This window comes from Schistocerca americana, chromosome 4 (assembly GCF_021461395.2).
Source record: "Schistocerca americana isolate TAMUIC-IGC-003095 chromosome 4, iqSchAmer2.1, whole genome shotgun sequence".
Classification (NCBI taxonomy): Eukaryota; Metazoa; Arthropoda; class Insecta; order Orthoptera; family Acrididae; genus Schistocerca; species Schistocerca americana.
Genome location: NC_060122.1, coordinates 780466777 through 780490579, shown reverse-complemented (window position 1 = coordinate 780490579; position 23803 = coordinate 780466777). Strand labels below are relative to the sequence as shown.

Here is a 23803-nt window from a genome sequence, read left to right as displayed (position 1 = left end):
CAATTTCTGGCTACATCACTTGGGTTACAATGATTATAGTCACTCACATAAGGATGTGGCTTCAATCAAATTTCATCATGCACCAGTATTCAAAGAATCCATAGCATGTACTCGTGATGAGAAGGATGTATCCACATTTGAGACAACCCGTTTCAGTATGCGTGATGTCATTGACAACAAACTGTGGAAAAATATTGATACAGTTGCTACAACCTGCACGGCCTCAACAACTAGAAGTAAAATTTTGCTAATACGGGATCAAATGTGTAACTCAGAAGGAAATAGCTGTGTATATGACAAAAATATTGATAGTAAACATTCTCTTAATGGGAATAATGATAAACTTTCTATACTGTTCTCCATTAAAAACAATGTTTTTGGTGGTAATTACCAAAAGATTCTGAGCAAATATTTATTTAAAAGTTCACGTCACCACAAAACAAACACAGGCTCCAATTCTACAATTATTAAAAAATTGAAAGATGATTCTGCAAAACAGGAAGATCATTGTCATAATGATAAATCTGTCAACCAAGAAGGGTCTTTAACTCCTAGCAGACAGGTAATCACTGAACTATCTTCTCATCATCAGAAGCTTTTGCCACTAAAATCATTTTTTGGAGAAACTGATGCAGACTGTCTAGCACCTGTTGCGTTTATTCCGTATGAAGTAGAAGAAGAAAATTCTATATTAAACAACGAAGACACCTGTAATGGGATCTCGCAAAGTGAAAAAGGCAAGAACTGTCTTGTTACTGAAACGTCCTCTTACAGTTCATTTCTAGAAGACACAATTTGTGGTGTTGTTGAGTCCGAGTTACCGTACAGCAAGAATACAACCACAGAGAAGTGTCCAGTTCTTATACATCATGATGTTGATGCCATGAATGATAGAGATTCTGCAGTAACACAGAATTCCTGGTTGGCATTAAATGAAATGTGTTCAGGCCCTGAACAACAAGTTTTAGGACTGTCTGCTCAGAAAACAAATCAAGTGGGTTCGAAAACACAGAATTCCAATTTAGAACTAGCAGATGAATCAGAAGTAATTATTAGTAGCACAAGTACACTTGAAGAAGCCAGTACTGAGGTTGTTGACTGTAATTTTAATGACAAAGCAGAGTCATTGTTCTTGTTTGAAGATGAGTTGCCTTGTGTCGAATCTTATGTAGAAGCTGATGATGTCACAATTGTATCAGGAACACATGATGGTATTCTGGATGAAGAAAATGACATTGATGTTCCTTGTGTTGTTGTATATCCTGAAAGTCATGAAAATATGTTGCACTCTGAAGGAAATATTGGCACACACATTTCGTCTGTGGATGTGTGTTCTGAATCCGATGTCATTACAACTGCAATTATTTCTGATGATGTTTGCATGAATTCAAACTGTGTTATTGTTAGTGAGGATGAATCATCAAGGCAATCTCCTCAGAATCTGTTGATGGACATAGTTCCCTGCAGCACTCAAGAAGATACAGTGGAATTTAGACATTTTTCTACAGAATGTACAGATGAATATCAGAACAGCACAGTGTCAAGTACGACACACATTAATGAACTAGCAGACTCAAACAGGTTAAAGACAATGACAACCGTTTTACTCAAGGAGGACAGAGAGAATCAGAATATCACTACCTCTGACATGCATGGGGAATTTTCCTTTTTTGGAGAAGAAGTTGACTATTACAATACGGGAGTGTTACAAGCTGACTCAGTTTCTGATTGGCCTTATTTGGAAGAAGAAGTTATTTCAGAGCTTCAGAACTCAGATGTAGAGCCGGAGGTTCCATTAGGGAACACAACTTGTGAAAGAAATTCAGGTAAAAACCGATCTCTGGCTTGCTCTCCAACAACACTAAATAATCTAACTATGAAGAATGGTTTACAGTGCCAGAATCTAAATATGGAAGAAAGTTCTGGCACAAGTAAAAGAAGTTCAGCAGAAGAAAATTATACACAGGCTAACAATGAACTTATTGATCTGAAATGTCGGTTGAGCTGGGATAAGATATTCGATTTGTCTGGGAAAGATAAATGCAGTGGTTACAAAATGAAAAACAGGGTAAAAAAAACTGTCACCAAAAGCTGGCCTTACTACTGCAAAACTCAAAGTCGTTGGAAGTGGCCCAAATCTAAGGACAAACTGTATAGTAAAATGAGTAAGAAACTGAAAGAAATAAGTATATCATCAGAAGTCAGAAAACAGAAAGATGATTTTATGAGTGAATGTTTGGAAAAAAATTCTAAAAAAATAAGTGCCACCTTACAGTTTGACAAAGCAGAGACTAGTATGCAGAGATCTCCACTTAATTCCTCTTCATTAAAGCAAAACACGTGGCATGTTACCCATGGGAACAATTCTAATCCTTGTGGATACAAGAGAGAGAAAAACAATAATTATGTCATTGAATCTGTGGACAATAATTCAAAATCTGACATCTTATCTAATCCCATTGTTTTAGTTCAGAGACTTATACTGAAACGAAACAGAGATCACCCTGGCCATGGAGGAAAAACTAAAGTGGATAAAAAGGATCCTTTTTCAGGATATGTATGTAATGTCGAAGAGAGAGCTTCATGTTCAAATCTTTATAAACAAGAAATTTGTAAATTGGACACATTGGGTTCTAAAAACAGCAGTGATATCTATAGGCATAGAGATGAACAGAGTTTCATTGAAATAAGAGGAAAACAAGGGAACACAGAAGATTCATACAGTGGCAGCATATCCAAATCTCATGACAACAGTGACAAAACTTTAAATATGGTGAAAGCTGACAGTATCAGTTCCAAAAAAAAGGCAAGTTATTCTGTTGAAGTTCAACATGTGAAGCACTCGAAAGAGGTAAGAAAGCCAAATGACAAAAGCATTAAAAAAAATTCAGATGAGTGCATCAAAGAACTACCTCGTGTTATTATCAAACGTTCACCAGATGGGAGTACAAGATACAAAAGCTTTCTCTGTCTATCTGCAGCTACAGAGAAATACTGGCAACCTGTAGTGATGCTGAAGAGAGATTCAAATATTGAAGAACTGGCCAAACGAATGCAAAAACGTAAATTTTCACCTCATGTTGTAGATGGAAGGTCACAAAGTAATTTGAAAATTCCCACAGGAATTATGGAAAAGGCTCACAAGATTAAATGTAAGGATAATATGCATGCTCCTGATAGGAAGAATAATGGGAATGAGCATGAATGGGGAGCTATTGATACTTCCATTACAAGCCAAAAGAAGATTATCAGAAGGAAGGAAAAGGGTGATTTAAGTGAGCTTAAGAATTCAAAACACAGTGATACTAATTCATTAAGCATCAGCTCCTGTGAATCATTGCATAACATAATTGAAGCAAACAATTTTCCTGATGAACAGATTGAATTACAATCTGCTTTAGTTTTTGATACAATACCCTTAAAGAATGGGAAGAAATACAAAGGAATGTTGAAACACGATAAGAATTTCACTGAAGAACGGGGGAAAGATTGCAGGAGAATTGAGTCAGACTGTCAGGAGATTTTGCCCAATATTGAATTGCCACAAAGGAGGCAAAGTGTTGAAATGTTTTCAGATACTAAAGTGAATAATGCTTCAGTCTCAACTCCAGGTGAATACAATCAAAAGCATTTTACCAGTATGTGTGAGAGTAAGCATAATTATCATGAGTCTTCTCATACATCAAGTAATGAAGAAAGACCTTCTGTGCATTACAGCAGCTCAAGGGATAAAATACTCAGGAAGAAGTTTCAAGAACGGCAAAAAGTGGAAAAAAATTCGAAGAAGAGGCATTCTGAGTGGGCAGATTCGAAGTCTACTATGAAGAAGCAGTGTTTTTGGGACTGTGATTACACAAAGTCAGCATCTAAATCCAAGCAAAAATGTCCAGATATTAATGTTTTTTCGAACAAAGAGCCTCATTTTCCCGTCCACCACAGAGGTGAAATGGCTACACCAAATGCCCGGTGTTCATTAATTGATCAACAAGTTTCATTGCAGAATGATGAATTAGAAGCTTGCAAATCTGGTGGTGACTGTAACCGCATGGACCAAGATGGTGGTAAAATTGATTGTCAGGCTTGTGGAATAGAATTAAAGAACTTTGCAGAGCGGAGTTCCCACATCAGGCAGCACCCATATCACTGTCAGCGCTGTCATCTAGCATTCAGATCAGAGGTAAGTGCTGAATTCTGTCACATTATGTTAAATGTAGGGATGAAACTGATAATTTTTAGCTATGTATGTTACTTAGGATTAGAAAGAGGCCAGTAACATTATTATTATTATTATTATTATTATTATTATTATTATTATTTAACATTAAGTGAAAGAGCATTTGTATACACCATCAGCCACTGTGTAAAAGCTAACACTTGATCTTAGAAGTCAGCTACCTGTTTACTTGGATATAAGAGTTTAAATGTCATTGTTTTCTTTCCAGGCCATTCAAGTACCAAACTAGTACAATTACAGTGTCACTCATCTTTGTAACTTTACAGCAAATGAATAGTGGCAATATTCCATGATTTCCCCTCTGTGAAGGAACATTTAAAAACCAAATTTAAAATTTTGACTTGTTATGCCATTAAATGTTTTAGCCCTTGGCTTGTCAATAGATATCAGGATACAAATTTTTGGGACACTTACAGCCTTCATATATGAACAAAATATCTAAAGGCTTTAGAGAGGGTCTTTGTGATAGGTACATTGTTATGGTATTTATTGTAGGTTTCATACTTTGCGCTTCTACTAACCAGGTGTGTTTCTGTTAACATCTGCCTGTCTATGGATTTATGCTTTGCTTTTTTCCTATTGTGCAATAAGTAATGTTTTTTTCCTGTTAAAGAAGCTTTCTTATATTATTTGTTTACTAATAAGGGTTACAGCCTTCAATTTTTTTGCTAGGTGTGTACTGTTTAGAGCTTGTTTGATTATTTGCTGGAACTGGAATCATGGTTTCTCCCGTTTTTTATGCCCAAAATCTAGCTCCTGTCTGAGAAATGTGGTAAAATCTTTATTTTACTGAATGTTCAAGTGTTTTCTGCTTATTTATTAGCCCTTTTTACTCTGATTGTCGTTTTGGGGGAGTGGACCAAACAGCGAGGGCATTGGTCCCATTGGTTTAGGAAAGAGTGAATAAGGAAGTCGGCTGTGCTCTTTCAAAGGAACCATCCCAGCATATGCCTGAAGCGATTTATGAAAATCACGGAAAACCTAAATCAGGACGGCTGGACGTGGGTTTTGAACCTCCCGAATGTGAGTCCAGTGTGCTAACCACTGAGCCATCTCGCTTGGTTTTTTTTTTTTTTTTTTTTTTTACTCTGATGGCTAATATGTCATACTTACTGACAGTCTATGTAAGGGTCATGTGTGTATATAGCCAATAAGATTGAAATATTGAAGGAAATACATTCACACATGCCTATGAAACTTGACACAAATTGAAATACATGCTACCTTGTCACAGACTCACAGTATATGAAAATACTCCATATTACATGGCTCTGAAGATCAGAAATAAGATAAGGTCAATATATGGGGAATCCATGTTGGATAATAATAATAATATAATAATTCCAATCCCAAAGAAAGCAGGTGTTGACAGATGTCAAAATTACCGAACAATCAGTTTAATAAGTCACGGCTGCAAAATACTAACGCGAATTCTTTACAGACTAATGGAAAAACTGGTAGAAGCCGACCTTGGGGAAGATCAGTTTGGATTCTGTATAAATATGGGGACACGTGAGGCAACACTGACCCTACGACTTATTTTAGAAGCTAGATTAAGAAAAGGCAAACCTACGTTTCTAGCATTTGTAGACTTAGAGAAAGCTTTTGACAATGTTGACTGGAATACTCTCTTTCAAATTCTGAAGGTGGCAGGGGTAAAGTACAGGGAGCGAGAGGCTATTTACAATTTGTACAGAAACCAGATGGCAGTTATAAGAGTCGAGGGACATGGAAGGGAAGCAGTGGTTGGGAAGGGAGTAAGACAGGGTTGTAGCCTCTCCCCGATGTTATTCAATCTGTATATTGAGCAAGCAGTAAAGAAAACAAAAGAAAAATTCGGAGTAGGTATTAAAATCCATGGAGAAGAAATAAAAACGTTGAGGTTCGCCGATGACATTGTAATTCTGTCAGAGACAGCAAAGGACTTGGAAGAGCAGTTGAATGGAATGGACAGTGTCTTGAAAGGAGGATATAAGATGAACATCAACAAAAGCAAAACGAGAGTAATGGAATGTAGTCGAATTAAGTCGGGTGATGCTGAGGGAATTAGGTTAGGAAATGAGACACTTAAAGCAGTAAAGGAGTTTTGCTATTTGGGGAGCAAAATAACTGATGATGGTCGAAGTAGAGAGGATATCAAATGTAGACTGGCAATGGCAAGGAAAGCGTTTCTGAAGAAGAGAAAATTGTTAACATCGGGTATAGATTTAAGTGTCAGGAAGTCGTTTATGAAAGTTTATGTATGGAGTGTAGCCATGTATGGAAGTGAAACATGGACGGTAAATAGTTTGGACAAGAAGAGAATAGAAGCTTTCGAAATGTGGTGCTACAGAAGAATGCTGAAGATTAGATGGGTAGATCACATAACGAATGAGGAGGTACTGAATAGGATTGGGGAGAAGAGGAGTTTGTGGCAAAACTTGACTAGAAGAAGGGACCGGTTGGTAGGACATGTTCTGAGGCATCAAGGGATCACAAATTTAGTATTGGAGGGCAGCGTGGAGGGTACAAATCATAGAGGGAGACCAAGAGATGAATACACTAAGCAGATTCAGAAGGATGTAGGTTGCAGTAGGTACTGGGAGATGAAGGAGCTTGCGCAGGATAGAGTAGCGTGGAGAGCTGCATCAAACCAGTCTCAGTACTGAAGACCACAACAACAACAACAACAACAACAACAACATTGGAGACCATTGGCACATACCTAAAAAGCAAATGTTATTATAGTCTAGAAGAATTTCTAAATGAATAAAAAGCAATGTTATAGTTTAGAAGAATTTATAAATAGGAATAGGGAGAAAAGATACAAGTACAAATGGTATACGTTCGAAGCCATATAGATACAAATTATACATGTTCACTGTATATTCATGTTTATGTATAGAATTATAATTTGAATGGCGGTTTGTATCCCGTTCAGTACATCCATACTTCATATAGGTGTGTGAAAGCTATGGTAATGATTCGATGAGTTACGAAAAGATTTAAAATATAATGTTGTATTTTTATTATAATAAGCAATGTATGTATTGCATATTTCCTGTAGTATATAAAATATTGTAACAACTTAGGTTAAAGACCGACGAGTCACCAATGTTCTCAATTGAATGATTGTATAAAAACATGTTATGTGACAATAAAGTATCTTATCTTATATTTGGTGAGGGTCAGCGCTACTAATTTTAAGTAATTTTCGATGAGCTTTAAGAAGAGTTCCCATACATTATTTATTTATTTATTTGTAATTTTTCCCCTTTATTGTAAGGCGGCTAAAATATTCCCAAGTATAATGATGTAGCTATGGAACATTACAATTTTTACCCCATGTTTGATAGTTATTCTTGGTCAAACCATATCACACGCAGACTCAAATTCTACCTTGGTTCACCAGCCCTACAAAGACATCTTTTATATATCTGCCCATCACTTTTATAATCTTAAATTTTTGTGGTAACCTGTTCTCTGTCAATATTAAAATCCAGTCTAGTTTTCCCATTTCAGTAAAATAGATGAGTATAGTGATTTGTTGTTGTCATAGTTACACAGGTTATAGAGGGACCTTAGTAGATAAAAGTTTTGACAAGGAACCCACGTTTACAAACACACCATTTTGTTGTAAATAAGTAAGAAGTTGAGATCACTTTCAAATCTCCTGCTTGATGGTACACACGCAAACAGAGTAGAGGGTGCCAGGGTCAGCTGCATTTGTAATTGTAACATATATACAATTTTTCTGGCTATAATAATGGCTGCGACAAAGTTAGGTTATTAAGGAGGAGGGTCGACGGTTGTGCTCCCAGGATGAGCTACACTCTTGATTTTAAAGAAAACATACTTCACCACATAAAAGAGTTCACAATGACAAGTACACAAAACATGGCTCATGCAGTGGACTCCTGTAGAGCTCACAGGTCAGAGCTTGTTGTCTCCACTGCATGTGTACTATGAAGTGGGAAATTTGAAAGTGATCCACTTTTAATATTATTTTACATTCAAACTATATATTTCCTGGCATGGGTTCCTTAACATGACTTCATCTACTGAGTCCCATTTATAACCCATAGAAGCCTGTAATAGCAATTGTGAAACAGTGCTAAAACCTAATGTAGCAGTAGGCACTCTAGATTTTCATTTGAACTGTATACGAATTTACTGGTAGTTGCATGCTGAATGAAAAAATTTGCACATCATCCAATGGAAATATAAATATTCAATTACATTTCATTTTCCAGGGGGATTTTGTTAATCACTTGTCACTGGAACATCCACAGACAAAAGAGCAGCATCATTGCCTTCTTTGTGAGAAGAGCTTTACTACTTCAGATAAACATCAGATGCACTTGCAAGGAAGATTCCATCGCTATGTAGAATTAACTCAGCGAAGAACTATTCATACAGTTTTTACACTGTTGACGGGTAGAGCATGCCCCGGACTTCCATCTCTCACTGATGCCGAGATGGAAGGTCTTGGTTGGTTTCCATCAGAACCTGGAACTGTACATTTCTATCACCAAGCTACACCATTGCAGATGGCTGTCCAGGTAAATTTGTCACCTTTTTTCTGATAGTATTATGCTACTTTGTGGTCATACCAATGTTTTTTAACGTGTGTTGAGAGGTACAGCTGTCTCTTTGGCACATCGTCTCTTACAGAATTTCATTCAGTATGTCATACAAATTTATATCATGCTGAGGATCTAATTTTAATACTAGAAATGAATTTTATAAATGTGGGAAATGCTGCACTAGACCATTTCCGTCAGTGTCTTGTGTATATTGTTCCTTATTCTTCAGACATTCCATTAAATCTTTCAGATATTTGGTAATCTAGTGGAGAAGTAGTAATTGGTATTCCTGAGTCACATACCTGGAGCTGTAATCTGGCTTAAACTGTCTGAAGAAAGGCATTTTTATAGCCATCAGTTGTACACACTCAACTTTATTCTTCACGAGTTTCAGTGATTATAACCATCATCACTGGAAGAAAAGTAGTACATTAGATGGATCAAAAATGTATACTCCTCTTAAATGACCCAACAGCATACCAAACACAATTATGTTCCTCAGTGGCGTGTAATGAACACATGATTTGGCTAATGTCATAAATCACACAGATAGGTTAAACTACAATGTATAACAGGTTGCAGAAAAGTCTTTGCACTGTGGAACATCAATGCATTAAGTCATTTATGAGTAATATGTATTTTTGATCCATCTGGTGTAATGCTTTTCTTCCAGTGATGGTAGTTGTAGTAATCAAAACCAGTAAAGAATAAAGTTGAATGTGTACAGCTGATGGCTATAAAAATGCTTTTCTTCAAATAATTAGCAGCTGTAGCAAGTTACCTACAGAAAGTAATGACTTGAACTGGTTGTCCCCTGACATTTAAGGTCCGAAGTAGCAAGACTGTCACGGCAATATGTGTGCAGACAGCCACCACAGTGCATCGCTCTCTGTGATGATAGAAAATCACTTGAAAGCCTTTATCTCCAACTGCAATCAAGTTAAAAAAATCAATTCACATATGTTACAGATTTATGTACTCATGTCAAAAATCTGTTCTTAATTTTAAGTAAGGCCACAGCTACATTAACTTTTTTTAAACGTAAATGAATTGTTTCATTTGTAAACAGCTTAGTTATAATGTCATAACTCAAAACCTACTGAACAAATGGCAGTACTTTCTTTTGTTTATTACCAAAATCTTTTCCTAATTGGGCCAGTGTTACTTTTTTTTTTTTTTTTTTTTTTTAACTAGAAGAAATTTTTGTGTTTGGAAAATTTCCCTGTTCATTTAAGTACACTATAACTGTACACTATTTAGACAGTGGGAAAACATCATCTAATTCATGGCCAGAGCCAATGGAACTATCATGGCCACTGCTCCTAATGTCGGATATAAATAAATGTGCAGCACACTGTTGTAATATACCTCCATTATTCCATGCTGCCTGTACCACTCATTTCATGTGCTTCACATATTTTGTCTTCAGGGATCACATTTTCAGTTGCTTCCTTTAAAAGACATTCCATTTCAGTCAGTGTTTTTTTTCTGTAGCAAATGATGTTTAGCCTTAGCACAGATGAGCTCTATTAAGATTGAAATAGAAATAGTTGAGATATAGTTAATATGACAGTTAGGAATGAAACGTTTGGAAGTTCCAGCATTCGCTACATTTATTTTCTTCTGTATGCCAGTTGTAACTGTTATAGAGCTGCATTTTACCATTTTTCACCAAGTCAAATGCTATCGTCAAAATTTGTCCCTATTCATTCTGTAAGAAAACAGCAGTGTCAGACAGTAATATCTTGGCATCCATTAGTAACCTTAGGTCACAAATACATTTATAAATACTTTTCACAATTTATAGCGGGGACAGTTTTCTAGCCTCAAAACAGTTCCACTGTTACAGGACTGGCATGTAGTGTTTTAAGTGTCAGCTGCTCCTTCCTCGAATAATGTGCATATATTTCATGGTGACAAATCACATCTGCGTGGCAAAAGTCAAGTTCTGTGACCCTCCTCTCGAGATTCCTATTAGGTGTCAGCAATTTAGGTGACTTGCCTAATTAGTCTTTTGAATTTCTCCTTCTTACCTCTTATCACTGATCATTCATAGAGCACCTACAGTTCACCCTATCAGTTTGGCCAAAGGAACAAGAGACCTGCCTGCATCCTCGTCTCTTTCTCAAAATATTCTCTCAAGGAACACGCTAAATAAGAAGACTGTGTAATCGTATCACGTCCATTTCTGTTTGAAAATGCCCTTGGAGTGTGTAGCCTTGGTCTACCTTTCTTTCAGCTACTTTCGCCATACACTGTAAGCCGCACAATGATGAAAGTTACTCGAAACTCTCACTACATTGGCTCACTAAGGACTGGCCAACGCAGCAGTAGAGCGAGACAGCGGGAGCCAGCACAACTCCTGTTGGTGTATTGCTGGTGGGGGCCATCCAACCTGATATCTGTCTAGTGCAACCAGTTTAGATTAGACTATAGTCATCATGTAACTTACAATGAAGGATAGAAGTTATGTTACATGTGTATCTAGTCTCTGGAAATGAACATGAAGTTGCTGTTTCAATTTAAAGTGTAGTAGTGTACATACTGTTTCATCTGTGATAATGATTTATGTCTTTGAGAAATTCCATCAATAACCGTAGGTGAACTCATTCTCTTCCTAACTAGGTGAGTGACCAATTTTTTATGTAAGAGGAAGGTAAAGGAGACCTCGCAGAGTAATGCAACTTTTTAGATTGATAACAGTTACACTTTTCTTACTCACTACTTAAATAATTTAGGAGTAAAGGAGACCACTCACCAAGAAGAAGAAGTGTTGAGCCATCACCAGGCACATGCAAAAGCAGGACTGCATTTCAACATCTGGACTAGGGTGGGGTGGGAGTTGTTTTGGGAGGGATGGGTAAAGAGGCGGGAGGCAGGAAGAGGAGTTGAGGATAAGTAGCTAGCAGCTCGCAGGAAGGCAGCAGATTTGCTAGGTAGGAGTGAAGGGTGGCAGGTGCACTGGCTAGGCCTGTGATGCATGGGTCTGGAGTCAGTGAGATGCAATGCATGAAGGTGGCGTGGAGTGGGAGAGGATTATAGGACAGAGAAAGAGAAACTGTTGGGTGAAGGGTATGGGGACAGTGGGTTAGGAGAGACTGAGGCTAGGAGAGTTACGGGAGCAGAGGGTGTGTTGGAAGGATAACTCCCATCTGCATAGATCAGAAAAGCTAGTGCTGAAGAGAAGGCTCCAGATGGTGTGGGTTGTGAAGGAGCCATTGACTGTGTGGATATTGTTTTCAGCTGCATGTTGTGCCACTGGGTGGTCAACTTTGTTCATGCTCATAGTTTGGTGATGGCTATTTGTTCTGATGAGCAGCTAGTTGGTCATTATACTGACATAAAAAGCTGTGCAGTGATCGCAGCAACTTGGAAGATGTTGTGGCTGCCTTCACTGGTAGACTTTCCCTGATGGGATAGGATAAGCCTGTGACTGGACTGGACGCAGAAGTGCTGGGCAGCTGGATGCGTGTTGATAGATAAAGCCCTTGTTCCAGTCCTGGATGATGGAGGCAATCCTTTGTAGCTAATTCGGGGAAGGGAATACGGCACAGGAATTCTGTTCATGCACTAAGTTTGGGAGTAGTACCTGTCTGTGAAATCCCTCATGAGACCTTCAGTATACTGGGCAAGGGATTTTTAGTCAATGTAGATATGTCATCCATGAGTGACGAGACTATATGGTAGCTGTTTTTTGATGTAGAAGGGGTGATGGCTTTTGAAATCCAGAACTGTTGTTGGTTAGTGGGTGTAATATAGACAGAGCTGTGGATGGAGCCATCACAGAAGTGCAGGTGTCATGTGGGTTTGAGGAGGACCAGATGAAGCAGATGGGAGACAAAGTGTTGAGGTTGTGGAGAAATGTAGATAGGATGTCTTGGCCCTGAGTCCAGATCATCAAGATATCATTCCTGAACCTGAACCAAATGAGGGATTTGTGGTTTTAGGAGATTAGGAATGATTCGTCTAAGTGATCCATAAAAAGGATGGGATAGTAGATGGCCATGTGGTCGCACAAGGCAAAGCCACAATTTATTTAATTACGAATTTTAGGGTTAAACAAATCTGCAATACAGCCATGGGCACCTGCGTGGCACCCTCCTGTGACAGTCTTTTTATGAGCCATCTAGAAGATACCTTCATAGCCTCCCAAATACCTCATTTGGTTCACGTTAATTAATGACATCTTTGTGATTGGACCTACAGCCAAGACATCCTATTCCTACTCCTACACGACCTCAACACCTTGTGTCCTATCCGACTCACCTGGCCCTGTTTAGTCCAATGTGCCACATCCACTTCTCTGAAGGCTCCCTTTCACCTCCGTCCACATAAGAGCCTTGACCCATGGTCTAGGGTTAGCGTCTTTGATTAGTAATCAAAATGTCCTCAGTTCCGGATTTGAAACATGCCACTGCTTAATTTTGATTAATAATCAGCATTGGCAGCCAAAGACTTTCGGCAGAAGAAGTCACCTTCATTCTGCCAATGGCCTTGTCAAAGAGGGCGGAGGAATAGACAGAGGTTCAGGCCACTCCCTTGTCCTTGGATGGGAAACTGCCCCTAAAGGCAGAAGAATCAGCAGTGATCAATGGCATGAGGATGCAGAAGGCAGTGGAAACCACTGCATTAAAGACATGTAACGTGTATCCACAGGACACATGGCCTGTAATTGAAGAAGTGTCATGGTGATCTCTCCATTGGCAAAAGATTCTGGAGTATTCCCCCATTCCGATTTCTGGGAGGGGACTGCCAAGGGGGAGGTTACCATGAGAAAAAGATTGAATAATCAACTAAAGGATAGCGTTCTACGAGTCGGAGCGCAGAATGTCAGAAGCTTGAACATGGGAGGGAAACTAGAAAATCTAAAAAGTGAAATGCAAAGGCTCAATCTAGATGTAGTAGGGGCCAGTGAAGTGAAGTGGAAAGAAGACAAGGATTTCTAGTCAGATGAGTGTGGGGCAGTATCAACAGCAGCAGAAAATGGTATAACAGGAGTAGGATTCATTATGAATAGGAAGGTAGCACAGAGAGTGTGTTACTGTGAACAGTTCAGTGGTAGGATTGTTCTTATCAGAATCAAAAGCAAACCACACCGACAAAGACACTCCAGGTATGCATGCCGATGTCACAAGCTGAAGATGAAGAGAGGGAGAAAGTATATGAGGATACTGAAAGAGGGTAATACAGTACGTAAAGGCAGATGAAAATCTAACAGCCATGGGGGGGGGGGGGGGGGGGGGGGCCTTGAATGCAGTTGTAGGGAGAGGAGTAGAAGAAAAGATACAGGAGAATATGGGCTTGGGACAAGGAATGAGAGAGGAGAAAGACTAACTGAGTTCTGTAACAAATTTCAGCTAGTAATAGTAGCTAGCGAATACTCTGTTCAAGAATCACAAGAGGAGGGAAAAGGCCGGGTGATATGGGAAGATTTCAGTTAGATTACATCATGGTCTAACAGAGATTCTGAAATCAGATACTGGGTTGTTAGGTGTACCCAGGAGCAGATATAGACTCAGATCACAATATAGTAGTGATGAAGAGTAGGCTGAAGTTTAAGACATTAGTCAGGAGGAATCAATACGCAGATAAGTGAGATACAGAAGTAATGAGTGACAAGATATGCTTGTAGTTCTCTAATGTTATAGATACAGCAATTAGTAATAGCTCAGTAGGTAGTACAGTTGAAGAGGAATGGACATCTGTAAAAAGGGCCATAACAGAAGTTGGAGAGAAGAACATAGGTACAAAGAAGGTTACTGTGAAGAAACCATGAGTAACAGAAGAAATACTTCAGCTGATCGATGAAAGGAGGAAGTACAAAAATGTTCCGAGAAACTCAGGAATACAGAAATACAAGTCGCTGAGGATTGAAATAAATAGGAAATGCGGGGAAGCTAAAACGAAATGGCTGCATAAAAAATGTGAAGAAACTGAAAAAGAAATGATTGTTGGAAGGACGGGTTCAGCATACAGAAAAGTCAAAACAACCTTCAGTGACATTAAAAGCAAGAGTGGTAACATTAAGAGTGCAACGGGAGTTCCACTGTTAAATGAGGTGGAAAGAATACGTTGAAAGCCTCTATTAGGGGGAAGATTTGTCTGATGTGATAGAAGAAGAAACAGGAGTCAATCGAGAAGAGAGAGGGGATCCAGTATTAGAATCAGAATTCAAGAGAGCTTTGGAGGGCTCAAGATCAAATAAGGCAGAAGAGATACATAACATTCCATCAGAATTTCTAAAATCATTGGGGGAAGTGGCAGCAAACCCTTCACATTGGTGTGTAGAATGCATGAGTCTGGTGACATACAATCTGACTTCCAGAAAAATATCATCCACACAATTCTGAAGACTACAAGAACTGCAAAAATTATCGCATAATCAGTTTAGCAGCTTATGCATCCAAGTTGCTGACAAGAATAATATACAGAAGAATTGAAAAGAAAATTGAGAATGTGCTAGTCGACGATCAATTTGGCTTTAGAAAAGAGAAAGGCACTAGAGAGGCAATTTGATGTTGCGGTTGATAATGGAAGCAAGACTAAGGAAAAATCAAGACACATTCACAGGATTTGTCGACCTGCAAAAATCATTCAACAGTGTAAGATGTTTGAAATTATGAGAAAAATAGGGGTAAGCTAAAGGGAGAGAGGAGTAATATACAATTTGTATAAGAGCCAAGAGGGAATAATAAGAGCAGACGACCAAGAACAAAGTGCTCAGATTAAAAAGGTTGTAAGACAGGGATGTAGTCTTTCGCCCCTACTATTCAATCTGTACATCGAGGACGCAATGGCGGAAATAAAAGAAAGGTTCAGGAGTGGAATTAAAATTCTAGGTGAAACGATATCAGTGATACAATTTGCTGATGACACTGCTAACCCAAGGCAAAATGAGGAAGAATTATATGATCTGGTGAATGAAATGAACAATCTAATGAGTGCAGAATGTGGATTGAGAGTAAATCAAAGAAAGATGAAAGTAATGAGAACAGCGGGAAACTTAACATTAGGGTTGATGGTCACAAAAGTAGGAGTTCTGCTACCAAGGCAGTAAAATAACAAATGACAGAGGGAGCAAGGAGGACATAAAACACAGACTAGCACTGGCAAACAGGTCATTCCTGGCCAAGAGAAGTCTACCAGTATCAAACGTAGGTCTTAATTTGAGGAAGAAATTTCTGAGAATGTACATCTGGAGTGCAGCATTGTATGGTAGTGAAAGGTGGAATGTAGGGGGAAAATCAAAGCATTTTAAATGTGGTGCTACAGACTAATGTTGAAAATTAGTGGACTGATAAAGTAAGGTTTGACTAGGTTCTGCACAGAATCAGAGGGGAAAGGAATATGTAGAAAACTCTGACAAGGAGAAGGGACAGGATGATAGGACATCTGTTAAGACATGAGGGAATGACTTCCATGTTACTAGAGGGAGCTGTAGAGGAAGACAGAGATTGAAATACATCCAGCAAATAGTTGAGGATGTAGATTGCAAGTGCTACTCTGATGTGAAGTGCTAAGCACAGGAGAGGAATTCATGGTAGGCCGCATCAAACCGTGCAAAAGACTGATGACCCAAAAAAAAAAAAAGCTACCAATAGTACCTGCATGACAGCTGTCACCTGTTCTATACCAAAAAATCACACTGACACGGCCTGGCCATACATGGCCAACGGGACAGTATATCTTGCAGTGAAGACAATTCTCTTGTTCAGTATTCTGAAGTTCTCACAAAGGCCTTCACGGACAGGCAGCACTCCTAAAACGTAGTCCGCAAACAGATTTGCCATGCCATATCCGCACAAATTACCTATCGTCCCACCACCTCCAAGAATCAGCTACAAAGGACTGTCACCCAGTATCACTCTGGACTTGAACAACAGAACCGTATCCTGCATTAGGGCTTTGATTATCTCTCAGCATGCCCAGAAATGAGGCACCGTATCCCAGATCCTTCCCACCCTTCCTAAAGCGGTATTGTGTCAGTCATCCAACCAACACAACATCCTCTGCCCAGCCCCTTGCAGCAGGGTCATAGCACTGTGGGAGACCCAGGTGCAAGACCTGTCCAATTGACTCGCACAGCACTTCATACTCCAATCCTGTAACTGGCTCATTTTAGATCATCAGAGTTCAGCACACTGTGGCATAACATGCCAAAGTTAAGTGGCTACTTCACCACCTGGGCCATCTGGATCTTTACCTCCACCATGAGCTTTTCGTAACTACACAGATGGGAGTTATCCTTGCAATACATCCTTTGCTCTGTAACCCTCCTGGTCTCGATCACCACTAACCCTCTGTTCCTATACCCGTCACACAACAGCTTCCCCTTGCTCTGTCCTATCGCACTCTCCCAATTCAAACCTCTACATCACCTTCATCGTGCACCACACTTCACTAGCTCCAGTACCTGTGTATCACATACCTGCACCTGCCACCCCTCCCTCATGTATTTCTAGCCAACAAACCTGCTGCCTTCCTCTGAGTCACTAGCTCCTCATCCCCAACCCTTCTTCCTGCCTCTCTCTGCCTCTACCCACCCCTCTCAATATGAACCCCACCCACCCTAATCTACCTGCTGAAATGCAATCCTGGCATTGTGGATCTGGCTGGCACAATGTGTATGTGTTGTGTGTTCTCATTATAGTGTGACAAAGGTTTTGTTCCAAAACTTAGCAGGTTTTCTTTCTCTTTTGTGTGTGGCTGTTGACACTTTCTATGAGCATTGTTCTTTGCTCCTAAATTACTTGCATTCTGCCAGTAGCTCCCTTTCTATATTTACTCACAACATATGTATTCAGTAGCAAAGAGAACTGAAATATTATGTAATGGAGGTGGATGCCTTGCCAAGAATGTCTGCCTTTGCGCATACTTGTGAATTTTGTTTCTTGTACCTGTAGCTTTTTCATCAACATTGTGCATTGGTCTTAATACAGACAACTCTCCCAACTCTAGTCATATGAAATTAACTCTAGTTTTCTCTGCCGTTCCACTTCCTGGTCCAAAGTCTGTAAGTCATATGAAATTAACTCTAGTTTTCTCTGTCATTCCACTTCCTGGTCCAAAGTCTGTAGAGCATAAAATAGTTCTTAACCACTTAACGTACCTATTTCTGACACACAACATTCAAAATCTTACCTTTTTTTTCCCTACATAATTCTACGCTCTCTTGAAAATGCATGGCATCAACAATTCATTTTTACGTTTATCTTGAAAATCAAAGGAGACAATGCAGTTGGTGGTAGCTAAACAGTGTTATCCCAAGATAATTGGGGTTCAGCAAGAATCTCCGCAAATATTCGTTAAAATATGTTATTTATTACAGATGGAAAATTATACAAATAAGTTAGATAAGATATACAAGATAAGAATCACATGTTACAATTACATTAAAAATCCTTTTGTGTATGGTAGATTCTGAAGCGTGTGTGACGCACAATGGGATCTTGCACTGGGGTCAATAAGTACCATGTTTCTCTCTAGATGCACTTCCCACATGCATCCTGCCTCTTGGAACAAACTGTGCACACTCGTGTTGGATTACTCTTCTTCTGTGTTGGCTCGATGACTTCTGGGAAATGTCTTTCCGTCAACCGAAGGGGGTGGGGCATTCATCCTGGTCGCCCTGGCTTAGGAGAAATGATGCTTCCTTTATACTTCTCAATTATTTTTTCTGAGAGGGTCAATATTAATTCCAGTGAGTCCTTTTTCCCTCCAGGTTTTTCATATAAAATAAATAAATTCCACACAGAAACACCCAACAAACGAAAAAAAGATTTTCTTGTAGTACTTCTTGCCTTACTTTCTGGGTATTGGGTACGATGTCATTCTTTGATTGGCGTGATCCACTCCTCCAATTGTACAGTTGTAGTCAAGCACAAGTTTTGACTTTATTATTTTCTTCGGCCTTTTCTGAGTCTCCACTATATCCATAGTGTGGATAGATGAAAAAAGTACCACGTCGTTCTTGTCTTTCCAGCGCAAAACTAGTACTTTTCCTCAGCTGCATTTTCCCCCCTTTTGTAATTTTAGATTTTGGAGAGATTATATCATTTTTACTGTTCCATAACTAAAGTCCTTGAAGTTTGCATCCACCTTTGTCCCTTTCCCCGTGTAAATAATCAGGGTCCACACATATCCACTAGCCGATTCACACAGCATGTAGACTTTTATTCCAAATCTCGCCCTTTTCAGTGGGATATACTTTACGCAACCCAACCTACCCTTGTACAAAAGTAAATATTCATCCACCTAATGTCCCATTCAGAAACATAAGAACTTCTAAATTTATTTTCAAGGCGCTGATAGATGGCCAAATTTTGATCGGCGTAGGATTTGGATGATATGCCGCATCATATACTTCGTTGTCAGAAAAATGAAGATACTTTTTTATTTGGCAAAACCTCTTGTGGAACATTACGTCATTGAAAAATGGAGTTGATATGCTTGCCTGCCGTGACCAGTACATCTGCAATTCAGGTTTCTGTACAAGGCTGTAAAATAATTAGAGCAAAGAAAATTCGAAGTTCTTCACATGATGTGGACAAAACATTACAGCCAGTGGTTGAAACACATTGGCTGATAGATTTAGCAGTTTCCACCTGTATCATTTCCAGCAAATCCCCATCAAAAAAGTGTTGAAATATTTGAATTTCATCATCAGCAAAAGGAATCGTACAACCAGGATTAGCAGAAAATGGAAATCTTGGAGGAGCACTATCAGTATTTGGATTGACAACGTGCCACACTCTCACCTGAGACCAATTTATATCTGTGTATTCCTCACTTGACGGAAGTTCAAAAGAGTCATCACCAGATTCCGAAACAGAGATGTCTTCCCACTGCTCTTCTTCACTGGAATGATCACTATCCATTTTACACAATTCCAAACAGGCGTAATACTGCGACAACTGCACCAAAACACTAATAAAGGATGCAGAATTGTTGCAATGGCAATAGAAGCGCTACTGACATGACTGTAATCTAGTTGGAAAATATCCCTCAACTCCCAAGTCTCCTAAAGGCTTCAAGAGCAACACCCAGCATTAATAAACCAAAGTAAAACACGAAAAACGCCAACTAGCAGCAGCAGAAGGAACAACAACGACTATAACTGATTGCTGGTGCTAACTAGCGGCACCTGTTCTTTATTGCCTCTGGAGAAAGTGGACTGTATTCTAAGCACTAACATTTTAGACTGCTTTCAGGACACATTGGGGTGTCTCCCACAGCACACTGGGGCCAGGGGGCATTGACCCTACTTCCTCTTGACAGCTGCCCTGGCCATCCCTCTTTTACTGTTCTTAACAACTTTTAGGTGCTGTTAACCATTTTTTCTGCCTCACGCTATTTTATTTTTTTGGAAGTGCAACTTCATATAACAAGGGACAGGAAAATTTCGTGAAAACAATAATCCAAAATCAAACAATGGAAAACCCAGGCTGGAATGCAACAATATTATGAAAAGGGAAGTTGCTACTCACCATATAGCGGAGATGCTGAGTCGCAGATAGGCACAACAAAAAGACTGCCACAAATAAAGCTTTTAGCCATTAAGGCCTTCATCAACAATAGAAGACAAATGCGCGCGCGCGCCCTCTCTCTCTCTCTCTCTCTCTCTCTCTCACACACACACACACACACACACACAACTGCAGTCTTAGGCAACTTAAACCACACTGTGAGCAGCATCACCAGTGCATGATTGGAGTGGCGACTGGGTGAGGTAAGGAGGAGGCTGGGGTGGGGAGGGGTAATATGGTAGGGGTGGCGGACAGTGAAGTGCTGCAGGTTAGACAGTGGGCAGGGGAGAGGTGGGAAAGGAGGGGGGGGGGGGATGACGGCTGTGTAGTGCTGCAATGGGAATGGGAATGGGAAGGAGTTGGATGAGTGAGCACAGTGACTAATGAAGGTTGAGGCCAGGAGGGTCATGGGATCGTAGGATGTATTGCAGGGAAAGTTCCCACCTGCGTAGTTCAGAAAAGCTGGTGTTTGTGGGAAGGATCCATATGGCACAGGCTGTTAAACAGTCATGGAAATGAAGGATGTCATGACAGCGCGTTCAGTAACAGGGTGGTCCACTTGTTTCTTTTCCATGCTTTGTCGGTGGCCATTCATGCGGACAGACAGTTTGTTGGTTGTCATGCCCACAGAGAATGCAGCACAGTTGTTGCAGCTTAGCTTGTAGATCACATGACTGGTTTAGCAGGTAGCCCTGCCTTTATGGGATAGGTGATGTTAATGCTGCAACCACTGTGTTGCATTCTATGTGGGCATGACAACCAACAAGCTGTCTGTCTGCATGAATGGCCACCGACAAACTGTGGCAAAGAAACAAGCGGAGCACCCTGTTGCTGAACATGCTGCCAAACATGACAGCTTTCATTTCAGTGACTGCATCACAGCCTGTGCCATATGGATCCTTCCCACCAACACCAGATTTTCTGAATTGCGAAGCCGGAAACTTTCCCTGCAATACATTTACATTCCCGTAGCCCTCCTTGCCTCAACCTTTGTTAGTCACTATCCTCACCCTTCCAGCCCCTTCCCATTCCATTGCAGCACTACACAGCCGTCATTCCACCATCACACTCAGTCTTTTACTTCCCTCTTTTTCCACTACTCCCTCCCTACCTCTCCATACCCTCTGTCTAACGTGCAGCACTTCACTGTCTGCCACCCCCACCACACTATCCCTCCCCTTCCCCACCCCTTCGTCCTCTTTACCCCCACCCAGTCGACACTCCCATCACGCACTGGTGATGCTGTTCGCAGTGTGGTTTCATTTGCCTAAGATTGCAGTTGTGTGTGTGGTGTTTATTATTGATGAAGGCCTTAATGGCTGAATGCTTCATTTGTGACAGTCTTTTTGTTGTGCCTATCTGCAACTCAGCATCTGCGCTATGTGATATGCAAAATCAACATTTCTCAGTGAAATAACACAGAAATTAGAAGAAACAAAACAAACAGCGAAACTGGCTCAAAACACCAAATTTTCAATGCAGAATTTGGCAAATAAGTAACACCAAATCTGGCAAAAAGCAACGCTGAATGTTACAAAAAATAACACCAAAATTGGCTAAAAATTAACATTAAATTCGGTGAAAAAAGTAACACTAGATCTGGCAAAAAGGAAAAAAAGAAATTGGCAAAAAGTAGAATGATTTTTTTTTCCCTGTCCCTACATGCAGATGAAGACAAAACCTTAAGAATTTCTCATTCTTGATACTGGTTAATAGTGAAAGAACAGTTAAACCGATATGTATTTTTCTCTCAAAGAGAACGGGCTGCATTGCCATCTATAACACTTAAATTGTAAGGGGTTGTGGGAGGGATGCCTAATGCTGAGCTCTGGGGGACTCTCAACTGCACCCACCCATCTACTGAGATGATTATAATGATTATATTTCTCTCACCTTATTTCATATTGCACTCCTATTGACATTCATTGCCGGCCGGAGTGGTCGAGCGGTTCTAGGCGCTACAGTCTGGCACCGCGCGACCGCTACGGTCGCAGGTTCGAATCCTGCCTCGGGCATGGATGTGTGTGATGTCCTTAGGTTAGTTAGGTTTAATTATTTCTAAGTTCTAGGGGACTGATGACCTCAGAAGTTGTCCCGTAGTGCTCAGAGCCATTTGAACCATTTTGACATTCATTATGTTTTTACCATTTCCAGATTTACTGTTACTGATCTCTCCAACCAGCTGGAAGGAATTATTTATTCCGTTACTGTCTTACCCTTACATTGGGTCACTGAGAGTTAGTCATTGGGTAGGTACTTCTTGCCACTGATGAACCCCAGGGGAGCCCTTGTATACTCTCTTATGCAGACCAACCTGAGCCAGATATTTTTACCTCTCATTTGGTTATTTCTTGTCACTGGCATCAATATTGATTTCAGTGTTCCAGTTTTATCACTCCTACCTACAGTTCAGTCAAATTTCTGGCGGATGTCACTAACACCAGATCGACTGTCTCAAAGATGAGAGACTGATGACTACACTTTCTAGTCCCTTAACCCTTCACCAAAACCAGCCAACCAACAAAATGTTTAAAAGCTAAATGCATGAAACACCAAGTGTTTTTATTCCTAAAAATGTGTGTTAACTTTTCAAGTAAGATCCTGCATATTCTGTCTTCTCATTATGCAATGCGTCTGCATACATAATCTGCAAAATATTGCGAAGTGGATGACAGTGGGTATTGGAAATTGTACCATATGTGAAGGTTTCCTCCAATTCCAGTTGTGTGTGGAGTGTGCGAGGAATGACTGCTTAAATGCATCTGTGCATGCTGTATTAAGACCAAAGGCTGTCGGGTTGGGCAGCATTTGGATGGGTGACCATCCAGTAGGCCAAGCACTGTTGGCAAGCAGGCTGCACTCAGCCCTTGTGAGGCAAAGTGAGGAGCTACTTGAGTGAGAAGTAGAGGCTCCAGTCTCATAAACTGACATATGGCTGAAAGAGTGGTGTGCTGATCACATGCCCCTCCAGATCTGCATCCAGTGATAGCTGTGGGCTGAGGAGGGTCAGTATCATTGGGCCTTCATGGCCTTTTTGTGCAGAGTTTATTTAGTTTCTTTATGCTGTACTTAGTCTAATCTAGTCCTTGAGATCCCTGTGTGAGCGATATCTACAGGGCTGAAGTATATTTTTGGTTTTATCACATAATACTGTTCTTGGAATTTTTAATGTGGGCTTTCACAGGATAACCGATGTTTATGCCAATTCAGGTTTTACAGCATTTCTGTGATGCTCTCTCATGATTCAGACAAATCTCTGATCATTCATGCTGCCCTTTTTTGATTACATTCAATATTGCGTCCGAGTCCTCTTTGGTATAGGCGCCTCTTGACCAATTTCCGAAGAAGATGGGACACTTTTTTTAAAAAGCAGTGTCCTTTGTAGACTTAGTGTATTTTTTCCAGTACTCTGCCAGTGAATTTTTTCCTGTGTCCACTTTGTTCCATTTGCAGACTTCTTTGATCTGCTTCGTTTGTCT

The 23803-nt window shown here is 40.0% G+C and overlaps 1 protein-coding gene across 1 annotated transcript in view; it reads left to right on the top strand.

The window, feature by feature from the left end:
* Window positions 1–262: 262 nt before the first annotated feature.
* LOC124613797 overlaps window positions 263–23803 on the top strand; it is a 32346-nt gene continuing 8805 nt past the window's right edge. Inside the window, exons 1-2 of the mRNA XM_047142519.1 lie at window positions 263–4177; window positions 8467–8775. Coding sequence (XP_046998475.1) covers window positions 263–4177; window positions 8467–8775 — 4224 coding nt within the window. The remainder of the gene's footprint in view (window positions 4178–8466; window positions 8776–23803) is intronic.